This window comes from Ambystoma mexicanum, chromosome 6q, assembly GCF_040938575.1.
Source record: "Ambystoma mexicanum isolate Mex_15411 chromosome 6q, UKY_AmexF1_1, whole genome shotgun sequence".
Classification (NCBI taxonomy): Eukaryota; Metazoa; Chordata; class Amphibia; order Caudata; family Ambystomatidae; genus Ambystoma; species Ambystoma mexicanum.
The window spans coordinates 444396958-444424767 of record NC_090937.1 but is presented as its reverse complement, the minus strand read 5'-3'; the positions used below and the strand labels follow the sequence as shown (position 1 = coordinate 444424767).

The 27810-nt window shown below is 42.2% G+C and overlaps 1 protein-coding gene across 1 annotated transcript in view; it reads left to right on the top strand.

The window, feature by feature from the left end:
• The window catches only part of TEK (TEK receptor tyrosine kinase), a 682216-nt gene that overhangs the window by 279687 nt on the left and 374719 nt on the right, over positions 1-27810 (top strand). The window contains exon 4 of the mRNA XM_069630921.1: positions 19570-19722. Coding sequence (XP_069487022.1) covers positions 19570-19722 — 153 coding nt within the window. The remainder of the gene's footprint in view (positions 1-19569; positions 19723-27810) is intronic.

Here is a 27810-nt window from a genome sequence, read left to right as displayed (position 1 = left end):
ACCACAGTCTGCTCTAACAAAGGGTCAAATAGAAAATCAGAGAAAAAAAGCCTGTACGGAAAACAAGGCAAGAAATAGAACTGTGGTTTTTCAGGTCTCGGAATCATTCAATTTAGAAGAAGCGAGCCAGGCCGTTACTCTAAACAAGAAACGACAGGAAACAGAAGACTCTGAAAAGAGCATAGATCTTCTGGATTTATCGGTGTACTCGGTTGATAGTTCAGAATCAGAAACTCCACATAGGGCCCCACAAGTAAGGACCGTGGAAAAAGACAGTGAAAACCAAGAAGACAAGGTAACACAACAATGGAGCCCATACCTAACTCTGACAGAAAGACGAGAAAAAGTATTAAAAATCTCTGTCAGAAAGAAAGCGGCTAGCCCGTTATCACCGGAAAATAAGAACACAGAGAAAGATCGTAAAGAGATAATAAAGGCCCAGTCGGCTATAAAATCAAGGATTAGCTTACCCTGTATTAACAGAGAGACCAACAGCCAGACTTTGGAGAAGGTTAAATCAGTAAATCAAAGTAAAAATGAGAAAAAGAGAAGAGTTACACCTGAACAAAATAGGGGACGAAATCTAAGAAACGAAAGAAAGCAAGATTCAGACATGGAAAAAGCCACCCACACTCCGTACAGTATAAAGTTGGGTAGTGAAAGGACTTCTAAACTGGAACGGGTGGGGGATTCTCGAGATAATTTGATCCTGAACCGGAAAAACATTTTGGCACTACTTAACTGTATCCCAAAGTTGAGGCAGATCAACACGAAAGATATAAAAATTGTGGAGTTCAGTTCTACTGGTAAAAGAGATTGTGTTTACCTACACATTCCCTCCCCTATGATCAGATCAATGTTGATTTTGGAACAAGAAAGCTTTCAAATGCTGGGCTACGACTTGTGGGACTGTCAAGAGGCGCTAAAACAGAACAAGAAAAACAACATCAGGTGGATAAAGACAACAGGCCTTCAAGGCAAGAGGGAATGTCAATGGGTTTGGAAGAGATTACATCTCGACCAACTAAAGGGTCGACCCAAACAAAGGAAGTCGGCTTGATCGAGAAGCCAATCAGTTCCCTCAAAAGGGATGTTCAAAGAGCTAAGTCAAATAAATTTGGACAAGAAGGAACCACTCACCAGGACGCTGTGAACAGTGGCAGATATCCAAAAGGTCCTCTACAGAAGATAAAAATCACATTCGCCCAAGAAGTTACAGAAATGGCAAATGAATAAACAGCACCAAACAAAAAAAACCGAGGATGGGGAAGACGAAGATCACTCGAATTGGGCATGGATTTCGAAAGCCCTAGTGAAAAAAAGCTAGCCATGCAAGGCACAGAAGGACAGAACGATCATACTGGGGAGTGATAGATTGAAGGCCTCAGGAAGTGATAATATCACTATGGGCTGCTGGAATACTAGAGGGTTCAGCCATCTCCTGGCAAAGAGTGACGTCAACCTAGGGGACTTTGATATCATATGTCTCCAGGAGACGTGGCTAACTAAGAAGCCATTCCTGGAGGGTTATGAAACTTACCTGTCCCCAGCTGTACGATCGGAAAAAGGCCGACCTTTATCAGGTCTGCTGACCGCTCTTAGATCTGGATCAGGGATACATCATATAAAAACGCTGACCTCAAACATCCACTTTCAAGTGTCCGTTCTGAAGTGGTCTAAGCAACTGTTGGAAAGTAATAAACATAACGGAAAGGAAGAAGAAATAATCTTGTTGTACACATACTGGAATCCCGCTGTGATTAAGAATGAGGATTACGTAGAAATGGTAGATAATATCTTGGAAAGAATAAATTCTGAGTGGACACCGAAATTTATTATTCTATGTGGAGACCTCAATGCGGTATGCCCAAAATCTAAAACGCAGTGTGATACTGGAAAGAAGGTGCCACTTAACATGGTATGTGGACAATAATGGATCACGACAGTGGCCTCCTGGGATCTTCAGAGTTTAGAAACATCAATACCCAATAATAACCCGAGAATACCGACATGGGAAAGAAACAATTCAATGGCAAATTTAGACCATATATTTGTCTCAAACGAGCTGTTGAAGATCATAACTGTGTTTGAGGTTGTGAGAACAGTCAACAGCGACCATAATCTTTTAAAGGTAAAATGGACCTGTATAAGAAAAGCTAGACTGACCATGGCAGTGGAGATCGAAGCATGTAAGAATGGAACAAAGTTAAGATTGCCTGCTAACGCAGTCATAGAACTCACAGACACATACACTAACATCTGTAGGGCAAATTGGTTAGCAGGCGTGAAAAATAACATTGATTATCAGCCTTGTTAGAAGCTTTCAAAGTTAAAAGAAAGGCTTGGTAAAATAATAAGATAAAAACTCATCTACACGAATTCAACAAAAGCATCGTGGAAGAGAGAAAAAAATTAAGGAAATTAAAGCACCAAGTAAAAAAAGCAAACACCCCAGAATTGGTGAATGAGCTAAAAGTAGCAATAAGGACATATAAAAGCTGGCTCAGACAACACAGAGAGACCATTAATCAAACTGATGCAGCTGGTATGCTGAAGACAGTGTGCAGCAGGAAAACCAGAGACTTTTGGACTCTAATTACAAGTACCTCAGATCCACAAAACAACTTAACAAATAACTTTGTGGGAGAAGAAGCTTGGTCGACTCACTTCACAAAGTTATTCCTTCTAACCAAGATCTTTTAAAACCAGCATGGAAGAACATTTGGGATCGGGAGATATTAAGAGAAAACTTGTTCGTTTGAATAATTCAAGAGCCCCAGGGCCCGATGGCATTACCAATGGAGACTTGAAGGAACATCTTACAGAATGGACTGATTTCATCTATGAGGTAATCAAACATTGTACCAAAACAAGATCCATACCCGCCTCATGGATGACAGCAACCATTGTTCCTATCTACAAACTAGGGCCCAGAGACCAACCCAAGAACTATCGACCAATCACACTTTTAGATGTGGTCGGGAAAGTGTTTGGTTCGCTACTGCTGGAAAACTTCCAAAAATGGGCTAGGTCAACAGGACATGAGGACCATTTACAATCTGGGTTTGTAAAATACAGGGGAATGGCACCAAATGTTCTTTTACTAAGCACCTTAAAAAGTAAGATCCACAAAGGAAGTCCGAAGATCCATCTCGCTTTCATTGACCAGGTCCGGGCTTTGGACCAGGTCAACCGTGAAATTCTCTGGGATAAACTAATAACAAGAAATTGCCCGGAAAGCATCCTAGGGCCCATTAGAGCCCTTCACCAAGACACTTCCATCAAAGTGCGTCTAAACCAAGGAGGGATGTTATCAGAGTCAATCCCCACGGCAAGAGGAGTTAAACAAGGGTGCCCTCTTGCACCAACACTGTTTAACTCATACCTTTGGGACATCGAAGAAAGCGACCAGGAGATCCGGTCTTTCCCTCCAACACTAGGGAAGGTCAGGATCCCGAGATTGCTTTATGCGGACGATCTTATTTTGATGGATTACACCCCAATTGGCCTACAACGCCAATTAAACGAATTGGCAATCTATATAAAGAAGAACAACTTAGAGATCAACAAAGCCAAAACCAAAGTTATGACTATGGAGAAACAAAATACCAGGACTGAGATCTTCAGTTGGACCCTGGAAGGTGAGAAGATAGAACAAGTGAAGAAATTCAAATAATTGGGGGTAATTCTAAGTAACAACAAAAAAGAGCGCCCTATGCAACATCACCTCTTGGAAAAGGCGAGAAAATTGGCAAGTCAGGCAACAGTAATAGACAGAAGATTTTGTCGATTTACAGCAATCCCTTTAATCCAATTTTATAAGGGAAAGGTGGTCCCTTCTTTGATTTATGGTTCAGACGCAATACCAACTATACCACAATAATTTTGGAAACGTATAGAAGGGCTGTTCTGGAAAAATACACTGAACTTACCGCTATCAACAATAGTAAAGTCCATACGCCAGGAACTCTGTCTGCAATCACTGGAGTCGATGGTTGCTAGAAATTCATTAATGCTATACAGGAAGCCTTTAACCAGCAACCGCCCGAATGTAATGTCTATTAGTCATACAGAAATTAAAGAACAGAAAAGCAAACTTCTGATGATCTGGACCAAAGAAAATCATAAAACCCTTGAAGAGATAAATAGCTCTGAAGAAGAACTTATTCAAAATCCGAACAAAGTAAAACGAAAATTGCAGGAACAAGATTGGATACAGACGACAGCTCCAGAACAGAGAAGTAAATTGATAAGCCATCTGCCACCAATAACACGAGGCCTAAACGACCTACCGAACTACCTAAATAAATTCCCAAATAAGACTCTGAGAAATACCTTCCTACGAGTGCGAATGAATCTATTGCCAACGAATGAGATCAGAACTATAAGAAAACTAACATTGGACAACAGCTGGCGGTTCTGTAAAGTCAAGTCGCAAACAGAGATGCTCTGACACTTATTACTATCGTGTACGACCCTGTCAAAGCTGAGAACACACATTTGGGTCACTTATTTAAGGAGTCAAGAACGTGGGACGAAGAGGATTGGTGTAACCGCCTAATACAGGGGGATAACACTAGTTATGTTATAGCGGTTTCCCAGTTCTTCTTGAACTTGAAGCTTTAAGACTATAAGCCGGAGCTAGGCTGCTGTGAGCCCGAAATTCTGAAGGAGCAGTTTGTCTGGTTGGTAGTTTGGACTCATGAAACATTTTATTAGAAGAAGGAAAGAGAAGGAGGGAGTGGAGACTCACATTTTCTTTTAATTTCTTGTAAAAAACAATTGTAAATTGAAACAAGTCAAATAAAAAAATTAAAAAATATATTAATTGACAGTACTGTTGCTTTGTGTGAGCAGATTGGCAATTGATTGTATGGAGATCATTCCTTGTCTTTAATTGTGCTCCTTTATATGTATCTTCTAACTTTGTATCTCTCGCATGCCTGTTCTAAGTCTATTCAAAGTTTTTGACGTTGACTCAAATTTCTCTTGCTCACAGAGGAAGAAGAGTAATTGGAGTCAACTACACCTGGTTTAAATAGAGACAGAAGAGACAAAGTGAGGGGATAAAAAAAGGGAGTGTCCTTATCTACATGTTGCATAGATTCTATCTCTCTAGAGACTGGGACGAGGAAGAAATAAAACACTTCTATGTCTATAATTAGATCACCACAACATCTGTGTCAATGATGACATCATCCATTCTAACATGACTAAATAGTGCTTGTTTCTTTGTTACACAAACATTGCAGCTAAAGGGGCACGTGCATAAACATGATGCAAGAAGCAGGCAGTGATATGGCTTTTAACATATAACAAATTGTAAAATGCTTTTTTGTGAATGTAGCCATTGATGGATATGGGAATTAAAATATAATTATTTTCACAATATACACATTTCATAATTGTACATTTGCATTTTCATTAAAGAACATTCTATTGTTTTAACCCTGAGGAAGCACAAAAGAGTGTAAAACAATTGTTGTTTCTGTATAGTACAGAAACGTTCGACTGAGGGTAAATTAATGTACCAATTAAAATCTACATTAGGTATATTAGACCACATTCTCAGTTGAGAATAAATAATTATGTGCTCATCCCAGTGGGCCAGTTTTATTTGTGTTGTATTGGTTTACATCAGAAATCTTACACAAACACAAGAAAAGAGAAAAACAAAATTGGAACACATCTTCACTGTTATCTCATCAAAAAAATCATACAAAATCCATCAAAGATCTAAAAGCATAACACTTAACAGTAACATCACTTAAAATATCTTAATACTAAAGTTCATCAATCAATTTTAGATCTTTTAAAAAGGAGACAGCTGATATTTCATCCACTAAAATCCATTCCCCAGAATGGAATTTCATTAAGATTCATTTAATCTGGCCACCCCTCTCCCTCAGAAGGGTTACGATTTAAGGTAGAACAATTAACGATCTCCAATGTATGGGTCACATTGAAAGGAGCAGAGAAAGGATACACACATTATTCCCATGTTCATAAATCATTTTTGCGCATAGATTATATTTGGCCATCAACCAAACTGCAGGGCTGCATTACAAAAATCGAGATTCATCTGATTGCGTTGTCTGATCATGCGCCCTTAGAACTGGAGTTTTTTCTTTCAGGGACAGCTCCAGGGGTATGGTCGTGGATGTGCCATCAGTTCATTTTCGAGACTGGGTTTATTAAACATTGACAAACCCATGATAACATCAGAAGGGAATGTCATCTGATTGGAAAAACGAGCAAGAAAGGATAACCAGTGCTTTTCTTATCATGTCTCAGGAGGATAGCCCAGGGGCAATGTGCTCGCCTTGGAAGCAAGACGATACGGAGCAACACAGGTTCGATCCCCGGGTCCGCGCTTAGAAACCTCTGGGCATTACGCGCACTATAAATAACCTATCATATCATAACCTATCATATCAATAGACGAAGAGAAAGCGTTTGATAGGGTGGAATGGTCTTTCTTGTTTAAAACCCTGGAGACTATGGGATTTTTCCTAATTGTATAAATATGATACAATTTAACTATATAGATCCAAAGATAAGATTATCAATTAATTGCCAGATATCTACCCCGATCACATTACATCGTGGAACGAAGTAGGGATGTCCTCTTCCCCTCTTCTGTACGCAATACATCGGGAACTCCTCTCAGCTATAATCAGACAATCATACCAAATTTCAGGGATACCATTTGGGTCAGAACATCCAAAATAATGGCATACACTGATGATATGCTGGCCACGGTTACAGAACCAGTTGAATCACTGATAGGGGTTACACTGTAATTGGCAGAATTTGGTAAGGTGGCGGGTCTAAAAATAAATATTACAAAATCCGAAATACTGAATCTATCGCTCATACCTCCCTAAGTAGCTCAGATGTCTATAAACACTAAATTTGCATGGGCAAAAGATAAAATTAGATTATTATGAGTGCACCTAACCAATTCACTACAGTCAATATATAAAGTAACTTCCCCCCTATTCTTGTAGAACTCAGACGGTTATTGACACTGTGGGGCCCATTAACGATTGCTTGGTTGGGGCGGATAAATACAGTGAAAATGTCAATACTACCCAAGGTGTTATATTTGTTTCAGGCTCTCCTAATACTTGTACTGCAACATTTTCATCGGGCGCTACAAAGTTTGATATCAAAATTTATTTGGAACAATAAAACCCCACGTCTGGCAATGAAAACTCAAATGATTCCGTCAGACAAGGGGGGCCTGGGACTTCCTAATTTTGTAAAATAATACCAGCTACCACACCTACGGGTACTCTGAGAATGGTTTTCTCTATCAACCGATAAAATATGGGCCAGAATGGAGAAATCAATTTGTGGCCTGTATATTGCAGAACTACTTTGGCTTCCTAAACAAGATCACCCAAAAAACATGCATGCCAGCCAAATTACGAGGTTGGTTGAAAAAATATGGGAACAAGCAGAAAGTCTATACAAAATTACAACATACCCCTCCCCTTTCTCTCCTATATGTAATAACACGCAGTTTGAACCCGGTTTGGAAAAAGGATCCTTTCCTAAATGAAAAGATAAGAATTGCAAGAAAATCAGGGACATGTTTCGGGGCACAGACTTTGTGTGAACAATGTGAAAAGGAGTTGGGGTTAATGGAATCAGACAGATACCAATATTTTCAGATTCGACGTTGGCTTTTGGCCCCCCCTGAATAAATCAGCAGATTTTAGATCACTAACGGCATTTGGGACATTTTTAATCTTAAATCCTGGAGAGAAAACCCTTCAATCTAATCTTTATCGCCTATTACAAAAGGAGTTCCAAGAAGAAAGCTTGAAATATGTTCAGAACTGGCAACAGATACCGGGAATATTGATAACTACAGAAGAATGCAAATGCTATGGAATGATATTCCAAAATTAACACGTTCCCTACAGATTAGAGAATCATGGTATAAGGCTATGTGACAATGGCACTATACCCCACACAGGTAATGTAAAATGAAATTAGGGAATGTAATGGGAAAAGGGACTAGCTACATACTTGGTTAGACTGTCCTAAATTGGCCAGTTATTGGGGTGCCATTAATAAGCATATGCAAAGTATATTTGGTAAATGGTCACAGGCTCATTCGAAGGGCATTCTGTTGGGAATTGCTACTTTTGAGGAAAGGAAATGGCCTAAACATGAAGGAAAAGCACAGACTAGTCTAAGGGTGGCAGCCTTAGTGGTAATTGCCCAACATTGGAAAGACAAAGACCCTCTACATGTTCATGATTGGTTTGTGAAGGTATGGAACTTTGTTGCTTTAGAGTGGTTGACTTACACTATCCAGGAAGCGCAACAGGCTTTTAGGAAAGAATGGGCACTGGTACTGCAATTCCTGCAAAATTACTGCATTGTTTCACATTGCCCACACAAACTGCAGATTTTAGGCATTGCATAGACTTTGATCCTCGATGGATATCAGATGACTGCGGTAGGGGGGAGGGTTATGGTGGGAACTGAGGGTAAGTGGTGGGTACGAAGGGAGGGTTTGCTGTTTATGTTTATAAAATTTTGAAATCCCTTTAACCCCCCAAAAAAGATAGATTTCATCATGAACACATTTTGTGAAGATTTCCAATCTAGCGGCCGAAGTGCTAGACATGATATAAAAATATTTTGTTATGTTTCCAATTCTCAATTGCAGAATCTACACATATTATCATTTACAAGTTTTCTCACATACAGAATCTCCCTCGTATGCAAAAGATTCAGCCAAAATTTGAGGAAGTTTCTAAGTATTCCACCATCAGGAGATTTACTAATATATGAAGGGACAACGGCCAAACGCTTATTCTCCGAATTAATATCATAAAACAATTTATAAGAGCCCCTTGAATCACAAGTTTTAATCCGGTCAGCTTCCTGAACTTCTTTTTTACTTCCCCGGGATTCATAATAAGGATCTCTCTTGCTACATTCAATTGATCTGAAAACTTCTCACATTTACCCTTGAAACATTTGAAACATCCTGAGTTGGGCTTATCAATCTAAGCACGAAATAACTGATACAGCGAATGACCACGTCCTACTAAAATGTTTCTCTTTAAAGAAACCGAATTACAAATAAGAATTGAGTGCATTGAAGAAAGGCCCAATTCATTCATACCTAATAAAGATAACAGGGGTGCAGTTCGGCAAATTCAAGGCTTTTCACCATATTCTCCCTTCCAGCTTCACAAAATCAAAGACTTCAGAAATAGTATTTGGTTCTAAACCATATAAAATCACAGGTAACACCTTAAGCTTATAGAAGGTTATAAGCGGAATAAAAGTAAAGCAGCAATATTTTCCCGCAATAAGTTGCATCTGAATTCCAAATTGGTTGCCTTATTAAGCAGCTCATTCTATATTTCTGCTTGCTGGCAAATCCGTGTCAAAGAGAAACCCAGGTATCTCGTACTTTCAACAATCATTAGCTTACAGTTTTCTAACTTCCAAGCATAGTTAGGAATTTTCAGTCTAGAGCCATTGAAACACAAGTCATCCTTTGAGGGTTGGCCTTTAGGCTATTCAGATTAGTGTAATTACAGAATCCAGTTAAAAGACGCTGAAGCCTCACTTGGGTCCTATCTAATAAAAGCATGTCATAACTGAGCTAAAAAAGAAAGAAATCATGGGTATGAAACTGATCTAGCAGCCCTAAGTGCATAGCTGCTGAACAGAAGTGGCAGACCTCAAGCTCATCCGCTGTTAAATTGGCCTGTCGCCTTCTCCAAAGGCAATATCGCCTTTAGATTAGCTCCAAGAAGAGGGCTTGCATCCAGGCCTGCATCACTGGAGCTTCTAACAACCTGGCTGAAATCTTTTAAATCTGCAATGAGCTAGCCAATCCATCTGCAGTCTCTGCCTCAGCTCCTCCTTCCCAGGCCCTCTGTACTGCACTGGCCTCCCACTTCTCTGCTAAAACTCAGGACATCCTCAGCTCTCGCTTATCCTCTTCCTCCAATTCCCCTCCCCTAATCCCGCAGCCGCCCTCGGCCCCCGTCTCCTCCCTCTTCCAATCTTTCCTCCTTTTCTACTATCACACCAGACAAGGTCTCTAGAGTTATGAGCTCTATGAAGGTATCTTCCAAACAGGTCTCCTCCTGTTCTTCCAGAACTATTAAGGACAATATCGGCTCCCTTGTCCCTGCACTTGCTGACTTCTGCAATCACTCTCTTACCACTGGGTATTTCCTCTCCTCCCTCAAGCACTCACTTGTGCGCCCCCTCCTGAAAAAACCTTTGGCCGACCCCTCATGTCTGGCTAACTACTGCCCCATCTCTATCACTCCCTTCCTTGGGAAACTTCTGGAGAAGTTGATCTTCCCCCAACTGACCCAGCATACTGAGCTTGTTGGTTGCCTGCACAACCATCAATCTGGATTCTGAGAATCCAGAGGCACGAACACTGCTCTCCTGAACACCTGTGAACAATTGCTCACATCCTTTGACTCCAACTCACCTGCTGTTCTCATTCTTCTCAATCTCTCCTCAACTTCTGAGATGGTTAACCATTCCATCCCCATAAAACAACTCCACGATACCCTTGGCATCTTGGAGCGGGCACTGGACTGGCTGACCACATTCCTCACTGACCATCCCTCCCATGTTATCCTGGGCTCTTTCTCCTCACTCACCTCTAACTCTACCTGTTATGTTCGCCAGGGCTCTGGCCGTTCACCCTGCTTCTTTAACACCTATCTTGCTCCTCTTGCTCACCTTATCTCCACTGTTATGCAGAAGACACCCAACTCTTCTTCAGACTACCCTCTGCATCTATTCCAACCTCCTCTGTCATTCCTGACTGCCTGTCTACTATCCAGTCTTCGTGTACCTCCAATGATCTCTGTCTCAATGCCAGCAAAACTAAGATTCTTCCTATTGGGGCTCCTGTCCCCTCCTTTCTACCTTCACTCTGGCCACCCTCAATGGGCCCTCGGTCCACCCATTCCTATGAGACCATGAACCTTGGAGTTATCGTCAACTCCTCTCTCTTTCATTCCTAACATCTTGGACCTTGCCAAGAAGGCCCACATCCAACTCTACCTCCTTAGCGCATCCTCACTTTCCCCCAGAAGCTCAATGTCACCAGAGCTCTGGTACTTTCCAGGCTGGACTATTGTAACAGCCTCGTCCTTAATCTACATTCTTCCTCTATCCATCCCCTCCAGCTAAACCAAAATTGGGCTACAAGACTTACCCTTGGCATTAAGCCCAGGGACCCTATGTTTCAAGCACTAAAATCTCCCCACTGGCTTCTGGCTGAGGATCGAATTTAAATCCCTCTGCATCATCCATAATGGTGTCTGGTGCCGGGGACCATGCTATCTGCAACTTGCTCTTACCAAACACTCTCTTTCCAGATCCCTCTTATTCTCCGGCTCCAACTCTCTGCTTGTCAAGCACTTCTCTAAACAGAGAGAGGGTGGCCGTTCCCTCTCCTCAGCTGGCTCCCTTCTCTGGAACAGCCTCCCCCTCTGTCTCAGTCTTGAGCCATCTCTCCTCAAGTTCTGTAAACACCTCAAGACTTTCCTCTTTTCCTCCTCCTTTCCCCACTCTCTTCTGTGCTAAACGCCACATTATCTGTGATTGGTGACTTGGGCCCTTATGTGTCCTCTCTGGGTCCTGGCCTTCTGACTGATAGCCCGCAGCATGCGTCCTCCCCATGCACTTTACCTTGGGCACCACTTGGCCTGTGCTGCCTCACAGGCCCGCACTTATTGGATTTGCTGGTGACCCCTCTTCTATCTAGTGGTCACTGCCTTGCACTTACCTGTTACCTTTGCAACCAGCTACTGCACTTACATGTTGCCTTGCAACTATCCACCTTGGCACTTTACCCCTCTGTTGATCCTTTATAGGAATAGCTTTGGATAAGGAACCCTGCTTGTCCAGCCTTACATGTAGCTCCCTATTAGTGTCTAAATGTATAAGAATAGCCAAAGGATTTTCAGGAAAATCACACTGTTTCAATTTAGACCACAGTCTATGCTGGTACACCATATCGAAGGCCTGTGTTAAGTCCACACAGGCAATTAACACGGAATCTGCACCCTTTTGGCACATTTGTTCTCTAAGTGCATTAATTAGAAGTCCATTGACCCCGTCTCCATTCCTCTCCTAAGGGCATTGGGGCCATAGCTAGAAGGAGATGTACTGTGTCCCTTCTTAAAAACATTAATTGATGTGTGCCATGTGCACGGATATAACACAGGTTTCAAGGATATTGGTGAACAGCACAAAAAGTATTCTAGACCAAACCTCAGGAGCTAGTTTCAAAACTTTGTTGTGCATCCCATTCAGGTCCAGGGCTCTTGAATCCGAACAGCTTTCTATAAAGTAAAAAATGTGCTCTTGCAAGATAGTAACTAGCCAGGGTATCCCACTAAGAAATGTATGCAATGTAAATTTATCACCATTATATAAATCCACAAAATTGGGTAATACATTGCAATTCAGAAACAGGATTACTGAGCGCCTCTGTCTGGAGGCAACATTTATTTTGGGCGAGAGCCCAAAAGTTCTTACTATTTTGATTATAAATTGCCTCAGACATTAACTCGGCATTGCATTGAATCTGTAAGTGTTCGTGAGCTTTTGTCCAATTTTTATATCCTTGTTTAAATTTTTTAATGCAAGCCTCAGCTAATTCCAAAGATATCCTACTCATCTGTATATTCTTAATGGCCTGCCTGAATTTCTTTTTACAACGTTGCACTAATTCATCGTAAACATATGGAGAGGGAATACATTTTACTACACTGCTTGCTCTTGCCAACATTCTCAACCAAATTAATAAAGTAGAAAAGGATTCTGAGGAATAGGATCTTCATTTATCTGCCAGTGAACTAGAGTGCCAGAACCGAGCCAATTCAGTATTAAATCAATCTTAAATACACCTCTACGTTCCCACTAGAGGAGAGGGAGAATGAGTGCAATACCCAGCTGAAGATAGCAGTCAACATATTATGGTTTCTATCCATGTTTTCAACAATATTAAATTGCTTGCAGCAGTGATATAGTCGACTGGAGAGAAAAACATATTCAATCCATGAATATTGACCCAACCTATGCCACATCGGTTTGCTGGGATTATCCCCGAAACGTGACCATTTAGCATGAGGAGAGCCCATTCAGAGTATAGGTCAAGCCAATAATTCCCAAACTCTTTCTGATGCTTAAAATACCCAGTCTTCCAATCCTTATCTATATCCATGCATTTGTTTGCTGGTATACATATGGAATTCCAATCTACAGCAAATATTATCCCTCACTCAGGTACCCTAAATTTATAATTACCTAATATGACCCATTAAAGCAAAGATTAAATCTTTAAGCAAGGAGTGATGGAATTCCAATATGTGTTTAACAAAAGACACCAGGTTGGGGCGTCCTCATCTGGCAGTAATATCTCCACAGCTAAAATACCTTTAGTATCATTCAAAAGGCATTTGCTCAGGGACAATTTTCTTTTAATAGCAATAATCAGGGACCCTGACGTCTTACCCCATGGGTATTACTAGCAAATTGCTAAAATAATTGGTAACATCCCATACAAGATGTTTAACAGTACACGTTTCCTGTAGAACTAACAAGGAATATTGAGACAGAACAGAATCCAACTTGGCATTGCTAATTAGCTTATCATAGCCGCACATTCCAAGACAGGAAAGATAAACTTGAGCTCCTATTTTCCACAACATGTGAGCTGTTAAAGGCAATACCTGCCACATGCTTTTCGCTCATTACCTATAGGGAAGAGCTGCAGGGAGCCATGGCCAATCTTCTACAGGGTCACAGGTCTGCCTCTTTGTCGGGGCAAAGCAGACCCTTCTGTTATTATTGACCACAGAGCATGACATTTTCAGGTCGTCACCATAGGCCTGTTTTCCCCGCTGGCAGCGTTATTTCCTATTTCCCAGTTGGGCTCTTGTCGCCCATTCTTTAACCTACTTGGGCGTATATCATATCCCATACCTCTAATGGCCTGAGCTTCTTCCAATTACATAGGATCTACTGCCGAAGAAGGGATCTTAATTACTACATGATCAGTTCTTGAATCGTCAAAAACTCCACAAGCTCTATGTCTTTAGTAGAAATCAACCGAGGATGGGGAATTTCATTAAACAGAGCCAGGATGTTTGAAAGATTCACTTTAAGAATATTTAAGCTTACACCCAACCCCCTACCTTTATCGCCCTTCATAGAAACTCATATTTTGGTGAATTAGTGTTGCTACAGATCAACATGCTTCAGTGAATATAAAATGTTTAGAGCGGAGTCAGAATTGTCTCTAACCACTTGAGTAATACATCTAATTATTACCAAAACCACTAGTATTTAAGTAGACACAGAAAGGTGCAAAACTGAGTCATCCCAGCTGGGATTCAAACCTCTTTTGTGCGGGCTGTGGCTGGACGCAGATTAAATCGATAAAACTTAAGAGTTTAACACTTTGATAGTCCCTAGAAAATTAATTCTGAAAGTATAGCAAAATTACAAAATTAACAAAAGCTCCAGTTTTCTTTGTGGGAATCCGTGTCATTTTTAAAACAAAATGAATGTCACAGCCATGGATTTCTGAAGAACACTAATATTTGTCAATGCACATTCTTGCAAAAGTAGTAACATTCGAAATTCCTATACTCTTTAAAAGTAACTGTGAAGTCCTAAACTGAGGCATATATATATAATGAAAAGTTCCCCACAATAAAGAAGCTTCACCTAGATTGAACTTTATTTCTCTACTTAACTCTTAATCATATGGTGGCTGTTGTATGGAGCCTTGCACATCTATTAACTCCGGCCTGTGTGTATAGGGCGTGGAGTAATGGCAGGCTGCGAGCACTGAAATCAGACACCTCCACTCAGCGTTGGTACTACCGCAGGACATTCGGATTCCTCGAGGAAGTCCTGATGTCATACGTCTATTCCACGTCCCGCCTTTTGCAGTGACGTAGTGTAAATATAACATCCCTCTTCTTTCCCCATAACAAAACTATATACAGAATTAGCTTTCGTTACTGTCCTTCACATTACAGTCCAGATTAACACACAGTTATTTCACATTTCTGGAGCCCTCCTCCCGGGGTCACCCTGAGGTGGTACCCATCATGATGCTGTGCCCCCTTCTCTGGGGAAATGCTGGCCAGTGGGTTTTTCTCTAGAACTGGGGCTGGTCGAAGAAGTCAATTGCAACACTTTCCACACATCTGGGGGTACTGGTGTCATCTGCAGCAGTTCTGGAATGGTGTGCGGAGCAATACTTTGACAGACCAGACACTCCCTTCTTTTCTTTTTGACTAGGGTGTCCATTCCCTGAAAACTCATGCAGAGATTCAGTAGACACTATACCCGTGTCCTTTGTGCCTCTATTAGATTGAGATGCAGGGACAAAGAAATAACTATCCCAGCAAAATACCCAAATCAGACACAGTTTGTCTTCACTAACAACAGGGGGTATATAGCCTGTGATGATCAATAGCCACGTTCTCTTCAGCCTCTTGTTTAGCATGTTGATGGATTGAATGCACTCCATGATGAAAGATAATGTCGGATCTTCCTTGGTTTCTCTTCCAATTTCTTCTGACAGTAGTATTTGAGCCTTTGCATATTGCACGCTGTAATACAACACTCTTTCGTTGAAGCCCCTCTGTGACATATCGGTAGTAGATTTTGAGATGAATCTGCAGGATCTGAATGATCTAGAAACTAGATTCTTGCAATCGCAGCCCCCACCTGGTTATCCTTTTGAGGCTTCTTAGCCCTTGGATTACCATATGTGTTATTGAGAGCTTTAACATCAGCAATCATTACTATACACAAACAAATGATAATGTTCATAGGCGAACAACACTGCTTGACTTTTCTCTTCCATGTGTGAGTAGCTCTTGCTAACATAGAATAATATTTGATTCAGAGGTTTAGAACCAAATCTGTATTGGGCAAGAATGGCTCCTAGAAAGGCAGTGCTGTCATCTACTGTTACCTCGTTGCACAAGTCTGAAATATGCTAAGCAAATAGCTGCCACTATGCGTTACTGAATTTGTTCAAAAGTCGCTTCGTACTCCAATGTCCACATGAACTCTTGATCTTGCTTGATTAGTTGACGAGGTGGGGTCCTGACTGAACCAAAGTCATGTATGTATCTTGTACAATAAGTGGCCGTTCCTAAGAAGGAGGGCAGTGTCAAATGGTTGTGGGGGTGAGGGGCAGACATGTGGGCAGTTACTTTCTGAGAAACTGGATCCATTCCTTTTTCAGAGCTAGTTTGCGCCTAGGTATTTTAATGCATGCTTGACAAATTCACATTTATCTTTATTTAGTGTTAGATTTGCATCTTCAACACACAGAAACAAGATGGTGGAAAAATTCCCCAACTGTGTGGAGATCTCCCTGTCTACACTAACTATGCTCCTTTCTAAGACCCATAGCATCAAAGGCCTTTGGTAAGCAGCATCCTGGTGTGAGGCTCCTCCTTTTGTGTATGATGTGCCCTTTGATTCCAATTTCCCAGGACAGCTCCTGGTGAGGCACGGTTTTGCTGGTGAGAGGTGTTATGCAACCTCATAAAGGATCAAAAGAGCATCAGCTCACACTGGCTCCTGACCGGTTAGGTGCAGCAAGACAGCCAGTCTAGGGAGAATACACATAGCCTATTCATGGCTGGGCTGGGCTCCCAGGGATGACCTTAGCATGATACCAACTTGATATTTCTTTAATAATCAAGAGAAATGCCATCTGGTATACCCTAACTCAGGTATCAGTTATGTTAAATATTATAACTACCACCAGGAAGGTGGGTTCCTAAAAATATTTAGTTTGGGAACATGGATGTATATTTTAAATGCAGCCTCTGCGCTGAAGTGACGTGGCTGTCACTGAAGCTGTCAAGAGGGCACCTGTGACCTCTGAACCTGCTCTGTGGAATTGGAGAGCAGGCATATACAATCAGAATACTGATGTAGAAGGGCTCAAGTGCACACTATGCTTTTGGCATGGAATTTGCTGAAAGGGGTACCTGGTTAGTAGGGCACCCTTTCTGACATAGAATTTCCCACATTGTTTTATTAATAATACATTTTACTTTTAAAAAGCCAGGGCTACCAAGCCATTGCCAGATGTCAATCATTCACAGTAGGGTAGACGAAAAGGCACAGCATGATGTTGCAATATACTAATAGTCCATGAAAAACAGAATGGTGCTCAGGAGGGCATAGCAACAATTATGCGTGGAGGGCAGATGCACTCTCTGCTGCAGGAACAGAAGTGTAAGATTGCGTGTGGCACCCCCCAGGAGATCCCTGGAAGCCCTGCAGGGAGTGGAGGACTGGCCTACAGGGAACTCTGGAGATTTCTCTGTGGGCATCTGCACCATGGACCTCTTTTATGTGGGTTCCCCTAGTTTCCTGCTCCTCTTACCCCCTTCTCCCATAATCTCTTCCTCTTCCTGCCTTCTCCCCTCATATCCCTTTAAGAGTCCACTTAAGAGTTTGTTATAAAGCTTTCAGTATGTGATTCCTCATTCTTAATATGTTTTCTATGTCTGTTTTTTGTTATGTTTAATTACTTTTTAAATTTGGTAGAAGTCCAATTAGATGGCTCACCTACGTGGATGACATCGTTCTACTAGATAGGCAGAAGTGGGATTGCAGCGATTGCTGAACTCTTTAGAAGCCTATATAAAGGGAAATGATCTCTTAGTCAATCCAGGGAAATCCAAAATAGTTGTTTTCAAGAGACGAGGCAGACAAGCATCTAAATTCATCTGGACCCTTGGCAGTCAAGCCATTCCGGTGGCCAAGGAAGTTATTTACCTGGGGTTTCCCCTGTATACATCCCCTAAGGTGGAACAAAGAGGCCAGGATGTTTTAGGGAAAGCAACTCAACTAGCCTCACAAATGGCCAAAATTAGGAGAAAATACTGTATATTTTCCATACTACCACTTGTCAGATATTATACAGCAAAGGTGATTCTGATTCTCCTATACGGGCTAGAAGCAAAAATTTCTGGCCTGGGAATTCAACTGGCAATGATTAGAGGATATTATATGGAAAATGGTCTTTGGTCTCCCTCAGAGTCTCCCCATAGCTTGGCCTCAGGTCTTTAAAAGTACAGGCAGATTGGAAGTTGATTTCTCTGTACCGTGAGATTGTGTCCCTCAGGCAGACTCTCTCTATGAGGATCTACAAGTTTATTTGAATCTATCGCGGTCATCGCTCCTGTGTAACTTACAGAAATGTGTATTTTAAGCCTTAATAGACTGCAATAGCGATGTAGAGACTCTCATAGTCAATCCAATGAAGTCCAAACAGGCACTAATGCGTATGGATTGGATACACACCATAGACCACATGCACTAGCTAGCATTAGCAGGTTCACTCTCTCCCTTTGATAAAACAATTGGGTTTCTGCCGAGGCACCTAATAAAGTTCCCGGAACTGAAAGGAAGGCAAAACTTCTTAAGATTCCGTTTGAACTTGATACATACGGGGTAGGTGTTGTCCCGTTGGGGACGTGGTAGTGAAGCTAAGACTCTGTGTAAAGTCTGTGAGGACACCGCGCAACCAGTCTCTCAAGAATCTTATGATAGAATGCGAGGGCACCTGGGAAGTAAGAACAAGGTGTCTTCGACATTCGGTCGAGAGTGGGGATCGTCTCCTCTCTGAAATGTTTTGGGACAGGCTGGTAACAGGTCAAGAAACAGCTCTGACTATAAACATATTACGGGTCCTGCAACTGAGTGGGTTCATTCAAAAAGAATACTACTAAATGGCCCCAATAATTTGCACTTGATAACGGAAGGGAATTAGGAAATATTTAGTTTTTAGTTCTCTTTTTCTCTCTATTTTCCTTCTAATTAATTCTTTTTATGAAATGTTTATGCTGTTTTATGAATGTGTAATGAGCTTGCATTTTAATATTATACTTTGATTGTTTCCATTAAAATAAGATTACTTTTTTAATCCCTATAATGGGATAAATGTGCTTTAAAAATCACTGTTTGGACATATTGTTTATATCTTCTCTTGTCAGACACCCCCCAGCACCTACGTAAAGGGATTGAAGGCGTTGGGCTGGCACCCATTGTGAAACAGTGGGCCACTTTGAAAAACATTTACAGGGCCACTTTTGGGTCCAGGAGCTGTGGCACAGCTGTGGAGAAACTAACAAGCCCTCTGTGATTCAGGACAGGCGAACTGACAAGATGTGGATGGCGGAATTAAAAGCTTCAGGTTGAAACTTTTCCGCTCATCGCCATTGTGAAGTTCTGACTGTGGGAGAAGACAGCGGACACAGAGACAGAATTAACATACACACTCTCCAAACTTAGCTTCTCCCACAAAACACATAAGACATGGCAAGCTCTGTCTCCAGGTTCTCGTGTTTCATTCCAGAAGGGCAAGCAGGGATTTGTCTATCTATCTAATGCATTCACCTAATATGTACCACACATTAACAGTCAGCTGGTAGCTTGACAAATGACGCAGCAGCATTATGTATATTAACCTGTTACTCTATCCTCTTTTCTGCTCCTCAGACACGTTCATCCATTCAGTTGTCAAACACGAAGTGTCAGAGCTGTTGGAATTGTACTTGTACAATGTGCAGCCGAAGGACGCAGCCATGTACACTGCCAAGTACATCGGAGGAAACTACTTCAACTCGGCTATCACCAGGCTCATAGTGCGAAGTAAGTGCCCTTCATGCTATTGAATGTATACACCAACATATTTGCATCAAGATTGTACTACCCCACGTACACGCACTATTAATGGTTGTCACGAGCCACTTCTAACTGAGTTGGAGAGTAATGTTCATGAAGACCAACGCCACTTCCCGCTGTGTAACAATCCGTGGGTTGGCAGGGGTGGTAGGGTGAGAAAAGCATGGTAACCAGAAAGAGACGCAGATAGAACACCAGGAGCAGTTGCTGTGACGTAAACCTGAGAAGGTAAAGAGGGGCATCCAATGAAGGGGATTCTGATGGAAATTATGTGCTACCAGTTGCAGGGTCAGCACATGACTGTACTGGTATTTTTCTGATAAACCTATATGTAGTGTTTCATCCCATGTTTGTTTGGCCTGCATGTGTGTAGCTGTCCTGTCGACGCGGTTGGAGTAGGCAGGCTAATGCCATGGCACCAGAGGCGCGAGAGCGGGGCATGCACTGTCACAGAGGCCGTGAAGGATACTTGAGAGCAGGAATCCCGAGGAGGAGGGCCGTTCTCTCTGTGCCCCCTGCACCGCCGCTTGCCCGCACACTTTATAACCCGAATAAAGCCGAGAGAAACTGAACAATGACCAATCCTCTTCTCTATCGTGAATGGGGCTTTAGATTCTACTAAAGACCCGTTGGGCGAGTACTATGCACTATCTTCTTTAATCGCTCGTCCAACAGCAAAGAAAATGCATACTTTTCAAACGGTTACATGCAAAGCTTTAAGAGGTTTGAATGACAAATCTGTAATGGAGCTCTTCACAACCAGGGTCGTGACCCCTGAACAGCCAAACCCCGAAGGACCCGGCACCTAAACGGCCCTACACGCCGTCCCTCTTCCTTGTCTTTAGCGTTCTGAGACATCTTGAACAGGTCATCGTACTAGGAAGGCACATTCACAGCATCCTGCACCAACATTCAGCGCCATCTCATGTGTCAGTAACTGAGTAAAGAGAAAGAAAGCAGGCAGGGTGAGCGGCTGGTCGGTACAGAGGATTGAACTATTTCTAGTATCTTTATTTTCCCACAAGTTAGGGCACATAAATACAATGAGAGTAGCTTTCTTATACGAAACTGAGTCTCCTTCTAAAGGAGGGCAGAGGGTGTTATTCTTTATAGGCATAGAAGTAAAAGAGACCAGGTATGCAACATTCCGGAAGAACATAACATTCTTTTTGTTAATGATGTTATGTTCTGACTCGCCTTCTACTGGGTCTCCGGTGGCAGGTAGCTCTCACATGGCGACTTCCTCTATAGCTACAGGTAATCAGAGGAAAATAACCACCTTTCTGCAGCCTATAAGGGACGTGGCATTGGATGTTGCATGTGAGACAACCATTGATGGCCCCAAAAACCATAAAGGAGCAGACAGTCCAGCAGACAGAATTCCCAGGGACCAGTGGGCTACTTCGGGCCAAACTGCCCAAGACCTGGCTTGCGGTGCTTCAAATTTACAAGTGTAAGCGAGTGTCAACTCGACAACTCCTATAAATACTTATGCTTCCGCATTATCGGCGCCAAACCTCCATTCCATCAAATCAATTGGGTGGGACACTATTATTCATATAAATGGCCATTTAACTATGAATAGAAGGAAGCTTCTAGAAGTCTTCCATGCCATTCCAGCATTGCTCTCTTTCCATATGGGTGATATTTATGGATTTGCCAGAACAGGGAGGAGATCGTCTGGTCTGCCACTTTTATTCCAATTTAGTAGCACGACTGGTTTGGGGAGAACGGCGGACACTGCGAACCTTATGCTATTACCTATACAATCTTAAAACTGCTGAGGAGGCAGAAGCATTCTTAGCCGCACTCCAAGGCCTCATAAGGAGGTTCTACGGAGCAGCATCAATGGGTCTTGGCATTAGTTGCCCAACTTGTAAAAGTGACACCCCTGCTACACGTCAGGTCAATGATCAGCAGCAGGACTGGTCCTGGCTAGAGAGGGCTTTAAGATGTTTGCTCATTCTAAGGCGGCATCAAGCCGTCTTTAACCACGTGGAACTGTCATTAATCTCCTGGAACGTCTGTGGCTTTGTCAGTATACCTTAAGGCCTCACAATCTTCGAATTTCTGACAGACAAACACTTTCTAATGTTCCAGTAGCAATGATTACAAGCCACTTTGACTTGGTCTAAGGTTACAAAACCTTCATCAAACCTAAGCTGCTAGATGAGGGTCTTCAGGTCATCCATCAGGTGGACTAGCAATAGCAGTTGACCTCAACATTAAAGCTAACTACTACGATGTTGAAACATCTCATCAAGGCCTGCTTGCTATTGCCCTACTAGCGGAGCTATCGCCCTTTTAGATCCTTTTAGATCCTCATAGACCTCTATTGGAATTGCGACCAATCTTCGAGTACTGGACTTCAAGGGGCTTTGGGTCTCATCATTGGCAATTGGCTGGACATGGAGCATTTGCCCTCCATCATCATGGGGGGGGGGGGACTTCAAGTCGGCCTATGAAGAGGGCGCAAGACTGAATGAAGTCTTTACAGCTCCCAGGTGCGCCACCTTAGAAAAGAAAGCGCTGGGGGGGGTCGCCTGGGGCTTATTTTTCCAGAGCTAGGGCATGTCAATTTGTACACTGACATAGGATGAATTGGTCAATGTTATTACCAGGCATAGAGAGGAAACCACCTCAAGGATTGACTATATATATATATATATATATATATATATATATATATATATATATATATATATATATATATATATATATACATGTATATATATATGTATATATATATATATATATATATATATATATATATATATATATATATATATATATATATATGCATCTCAACTTCTAAGCCTGTTGTGCAGTCAACATACTGTCAAAGATCAGGCGCTTAGTGACCACCTCGCTCTGCTCCTAACTTTGAATCTTCCTATCATATTGCATTCCTTTATTCCGTCTTTGCCAATGATCACCCCAGAAAGGGAGGGCTATTTCTGAGATGGTATCCCACTACCTGTCAGCAATCCAGTAATGCTCTGAGGAGAATTATTACTAAAAGAGTGCTTGAGGCCCAGATGGACATCTTTCATGTTCATCAATTCAACTGCACAGTCTTTCAATGCCTCACAGAAATATCATCTAAGTGGAAGTCTAGGTAGCGAGTGGAACCCCCTCCTCCCCATGTTTCTGATAGAAGGGTAGTTGAAGCTAAAAGAATTAAGTGAAAAGAGCAAGAAACTTTGAGAGAAGAACATGTTTTTCAGAAACTTTTTTCCAACACAAAAAGGCCACCACGCAAGGCTATAAGACACTCAGAGCTCAGTAGTATATTAAAGATAATCAAGTAATCTTGGAAAAATTGAAACACCAATTCCGCTGAGTCCTGGGCTATTATCAATGCAAAGGGGGGCTCTACCAAATCATACACGCTGTGTCCTATTTCTGCTGACTCCTGGATAGCAATCTTTTCCACCAAGTATACACATCCGGCAAGGGAAACTGTGTTCAGATGGCAGAATAGCTGGCTCGATCATTCAGGGAGGCTGCCCATGGGATGAGGATGGCTTACTGTGGGCTATTGCAAGATCTAAGGCCCGCAGGTCCCCCGGTCCAGATTGCCTGCCACATATTGTAATTAAGAGCGACCTTCAACTATGGGTTGGCCCGCTGCCAATTCTTTTCAGGTCTGTTTTTCACACACGTTGCCTTCCTCATACTTGGCGGGAATCCATCATCATCCCAATCCATAAAAAAGGCAATATCAACGAGCCCAGTAATTACAGGCCCATCGCTCTACTGGATGCTACGAGTAAAATGTTTTCAACTGAATTGCTGAGAGATTTAAGTAGTTCACTTGTCCATTTGGGGGTAATCTCACGCTATCAAGTGGGATTTCAACCATCGATGGGTACAGCCTTAAATGCCACTATTATGGTTCACCTAATGGCGGTGGTAAAAAAGGGTTCCACTGGCACTACTTACGTGGCTTCAATCGACATGATTAGTGCTTTTGACAGAGTCAACTGTAACATCCTGTGGAACAAGTTGTTAACCTGGGGTGTTCTGCCAAAATTGGTCCAACCCCTGGCGATCTTACATACAGATACATCTATTAGAGTAAGATTGAACAGGGAAGGAATGGTGTCAGGACTTATTGGGACACAGGTGGGTCTCAAACAAGGTTGTGCCCTAGTCCCAGCCCTTTTTAATGCCTATATTAGTGATATAAACCAACTTTGGTCTGTTGGACCCTCATTTCAAATAAAGTTAGGCCATCTCAAGTTGAACTGGCTAGCTTTCCTTGATGACCTGGTCTTCTTTGATAAGACGTCGATCGGGCTACAGCGCAAGTTTGACCTGTTCTTCGACTATACCATCCATAATAATCTATTGGTCAATGGTAAAAAGTCCAGTTTTCATCTTTACCACTAAAATCAGACCTAAACCTATGTTTTGGAAAGTAGGCCAACAAAGGCCAGAGCAGGTTGCTTCCATCAGGTATTTGGGCTACAATCTTGCCAATAGTTGCCCAATCTCTGAATGAAAAGCCTTATTGAAAATTAAAACTTCACTTTTGATTGCCCAGCTAAAGAAAATTAAACTTCAGTTGTGCAAATTCTCGCTCCACCCCTCACTTCGCTTCTATTTAACCAAAGTGGAATCAACTATTTTATTCTGTCTGGAAATGACAACAACGGACTTGGGGCATTATCTTAAGTCCCTCCAGGGAGTGATATGAAAGGAAACCCTTGGTTTATCAAAATCCATACCTAATGCCATCATTAGGCACGAACTAGGGTTGATTTCCTTGCAATGTAGGGTACATCGGAGGCAATGAGCTAACTTTGCAAATATCATATCTCTCTCAAATAACTCATTGTAAATTGATTTAGGGGAGATGCTAACCTAACAATCACTGGACTTGTTGAATGCCTTTATGATCAATATGGCCAATTTACTGATTGAGATTAATTCTACTGAGAAAGAGCTGGTACAGAGACCATCTAGAACTAAGCATAAATTGTTCACCAAGGAATGGTCGGATACTGTCACCTATTAGCATCGTATAAGACCTACAAGGAATATCCTCAATTTCCGAGGAAGAGCGGAAACTTAGCAAAATATCTCTCTCTCTTCCCATGTGAAAAGGCTCCGAATTTATACCTGGTTTCCGACTGAACCAATTGCCAACTGTAGAGCGCACTGGTGTTTTGTCTGCACAGGTAGAGCGCCCCTTGCCCTGCAGACTATGAGCGTGCACCTCCTCTTTGGAATCACTTAAACACCTAATTATTTGTTGCCCAAACCTTACTCTGATTAGAATTCAACATTTCAAATTACGTTTAAGAAACAACTACAGGTCTGGGAGAATCGTTCTGGATCAACTGATGCGGGGAACAGTGTCTCTATTGTGCAAGCCTGTAACAGAATCGTCACTGAAGCACTAATCCTCGTTAGTGAGAGGGCGTAAGTGGCACTGGAGCCAAGGGTGTTTCACTTCTCCATTTCATGTGTCATGACTTTGTCCGCGTGTTCAAGTTTGCTAGTGGTCTGTCTGTTGTTCTTACTTAGCGCTTCTTGTAAGTGTGTTTTATGAATCTGTTTGTAAAAAATGTTTATGGATTGACGATGATTATATTTCATATGCTTCTATGTATTAACATTTTGTGAAATGTTTAAGTCCATAAACCGAAAACACAATACATAAAATAATTTTTAAAAAGATATGTGGAGCTGAGCCGCCAGGTAGACTGGTGTGCTACTCGTGACTGCTTTGTAGATGATACATGCCGTCTTGAACAGTATCCTGGCTAGAGAGTAAGCCAATGTAGGTCACGTAGAACGGGGGTGATTCAGTCAAATTTCAGTGTACCAATAATAACAGAGGCTGCAACATGGATTCCTTTTAGGGAAGCCAACTGAGCAGCTGGGAGCCCCATCAGCAGGGCATTCCCCCCATCGATGCGCAAGACCACAATGGCCTGCACTATGCTCCGCAAGGATGAAGGGTTTGATTTTGAGAAGGGTGCCGATTTGGAGCTCAGCTTTTGGTCCTTCTTTGCTATGGGCCTCATTACGACCCAGGCGGTAAGTTACCGCCTGGGTCGTACCTTTACCACCATGGCGTAAACTACGTTTACGCCATGGTGGTTGGCGGACTTACCGCCCCATTCCGAGGTAGGCGGGCGGTAAGTCCCCAATCCCCATTTACCCTTCCCCATTCCCATTTTTGCCCCATAGGGCATAATGGGAGTGGGGAAGGCGTTAATTACGCCACCGTAAATTACGGTGGCGTAATTAACATCAAGGTCCCTTAGCGCCATGGATTTTAACACCTGCTAAAAGCAGGTGTTAAAACCTCCATGGCGCTAAGGGACCTCGGAATCAGGCGGTAAGGGTCGGCGCTGTTTACGCCGCCGTAAACCCCTTACCGCCTGAGTCGTAATGAGGCCCTATGTGTTTCTCGAAGGAAAACACTCTCGCAATGTAGTGAGACTCTCAATAGACACCACAAAGTAGTGAGTGGAAAACTGTGAATTAATCATAACCAATGGCATTGTTGTGGGCAGGTTCCATTTAATTGTTTTTTTCTCCCGTCTGTGCCATTACGGAAAGGGACTAGACCTATGCAAATTAATGGCATCAATAGGAGCAGTTCATACAGCCTGCAATGAGCTAGGCCAGGTCCCCTTTGTACAAGAGTGTTAGCAAACACGGGCATGTTGTTGGGCATCCTGAATTAGGTGCTATATGAGTCACTAGGCACAGTGAGCAAGGGACCCACATCTTAACTTACCCCTTGCCAAATAGGGAGACTCACAACAGGCACCCAAAATGAATAATTGGGAAGCTGTGAGTCAATCGTAAAGAGCGCCTATCAGTTGTTACGCAGAGGAAGTCTGGCAATCATACATAATTGGTTGGTGGCTAGTTGAAAGAGCCGGTAGGAAGGGGTGTGGGGGGCGGGGGATCACATATTGCCCTTTTCTATTGCCTACTTATTTGTGCTTTGGTTGTGAGAGACATGTTCCAGGCATGAGGATTTCATTCTGTCATATGTATTGCTTCACATTCTTGTACCAGTCTTTTACTCTATACTTTGTTTCATGATAAAGGCAGAACTATATTACAATGCAATGCCTGACTTGTATGGGTAGCACACATGTGACATAGGACACCTTTAACTGTCAGTAGTAAATGCAGGTCACTATGCCAAGTAATTGGATTCATGGCGTGTACAGAAATATGATACTTGCAGAGATCCCAATGTCCCTCTTGTCAAGTGTGGGTGGACCATTCTGTTTTCTTTGTTTCTCCGCATTCTGGTACCTGCAATTTTGCCCATTCATTTTAAATGCATAGCTGCAAGAGACAGAACGTAAGGAAGGGACGCAGGGCCTTTTGTGCTAGTCTTATAACATGCTGCAACTTGAGATGTCTGTAAACTCGTCTCTGGTGCGCACACTAAGGCAATTAGTGTTTTTCATTTTTGAGAAAGGTCTAAATCTTGTTAGTCACGTGCAGCTCATGTTGTAAACAAGCTTTTGGTTTGACTTTTTAGTTTTGGCTCACAATTGATGCGAAAGCTCTTTAGATGTTCCGTTTGGTGAATAGCTGGTGTTCTGGATGAATAATGATAGAATGCCTCTTTTTATCACTGGGCTAGAATGTTTCTTGTAAAAGATACACTGGCATCAAGGGCCACATTTGCCCTCACCCTCTCCGGGGCACGTTATTAAAGCTCTTCCTTGAGCTGTTCTGTGGTAAGAGATCGCTGCCTGCCACCCTCGCTCAGCCACCTACTTTTAAAGAAAAATGTAAATATGTCTTTTTTCCCTTGTATTATATAATTTGGTTCTGTCCTGGAATTCAGCTTCCCACCTGTAACAGATTCCAGAACAGAAATACATTTAGAGAGTTATTGTTTAACAGAATTATTTGGACAGAAGGGTTCAGGAGGCACCTCATTAGTGGGGTGGTCCAACTAACCACACTTACCCAAAATAAGAATGGGTGTCAATTGAATGATTTCACAACACAATTGGCAACGAGGAGGGCACGTGGCCCCAGACAAACACAATGGAGGTCACA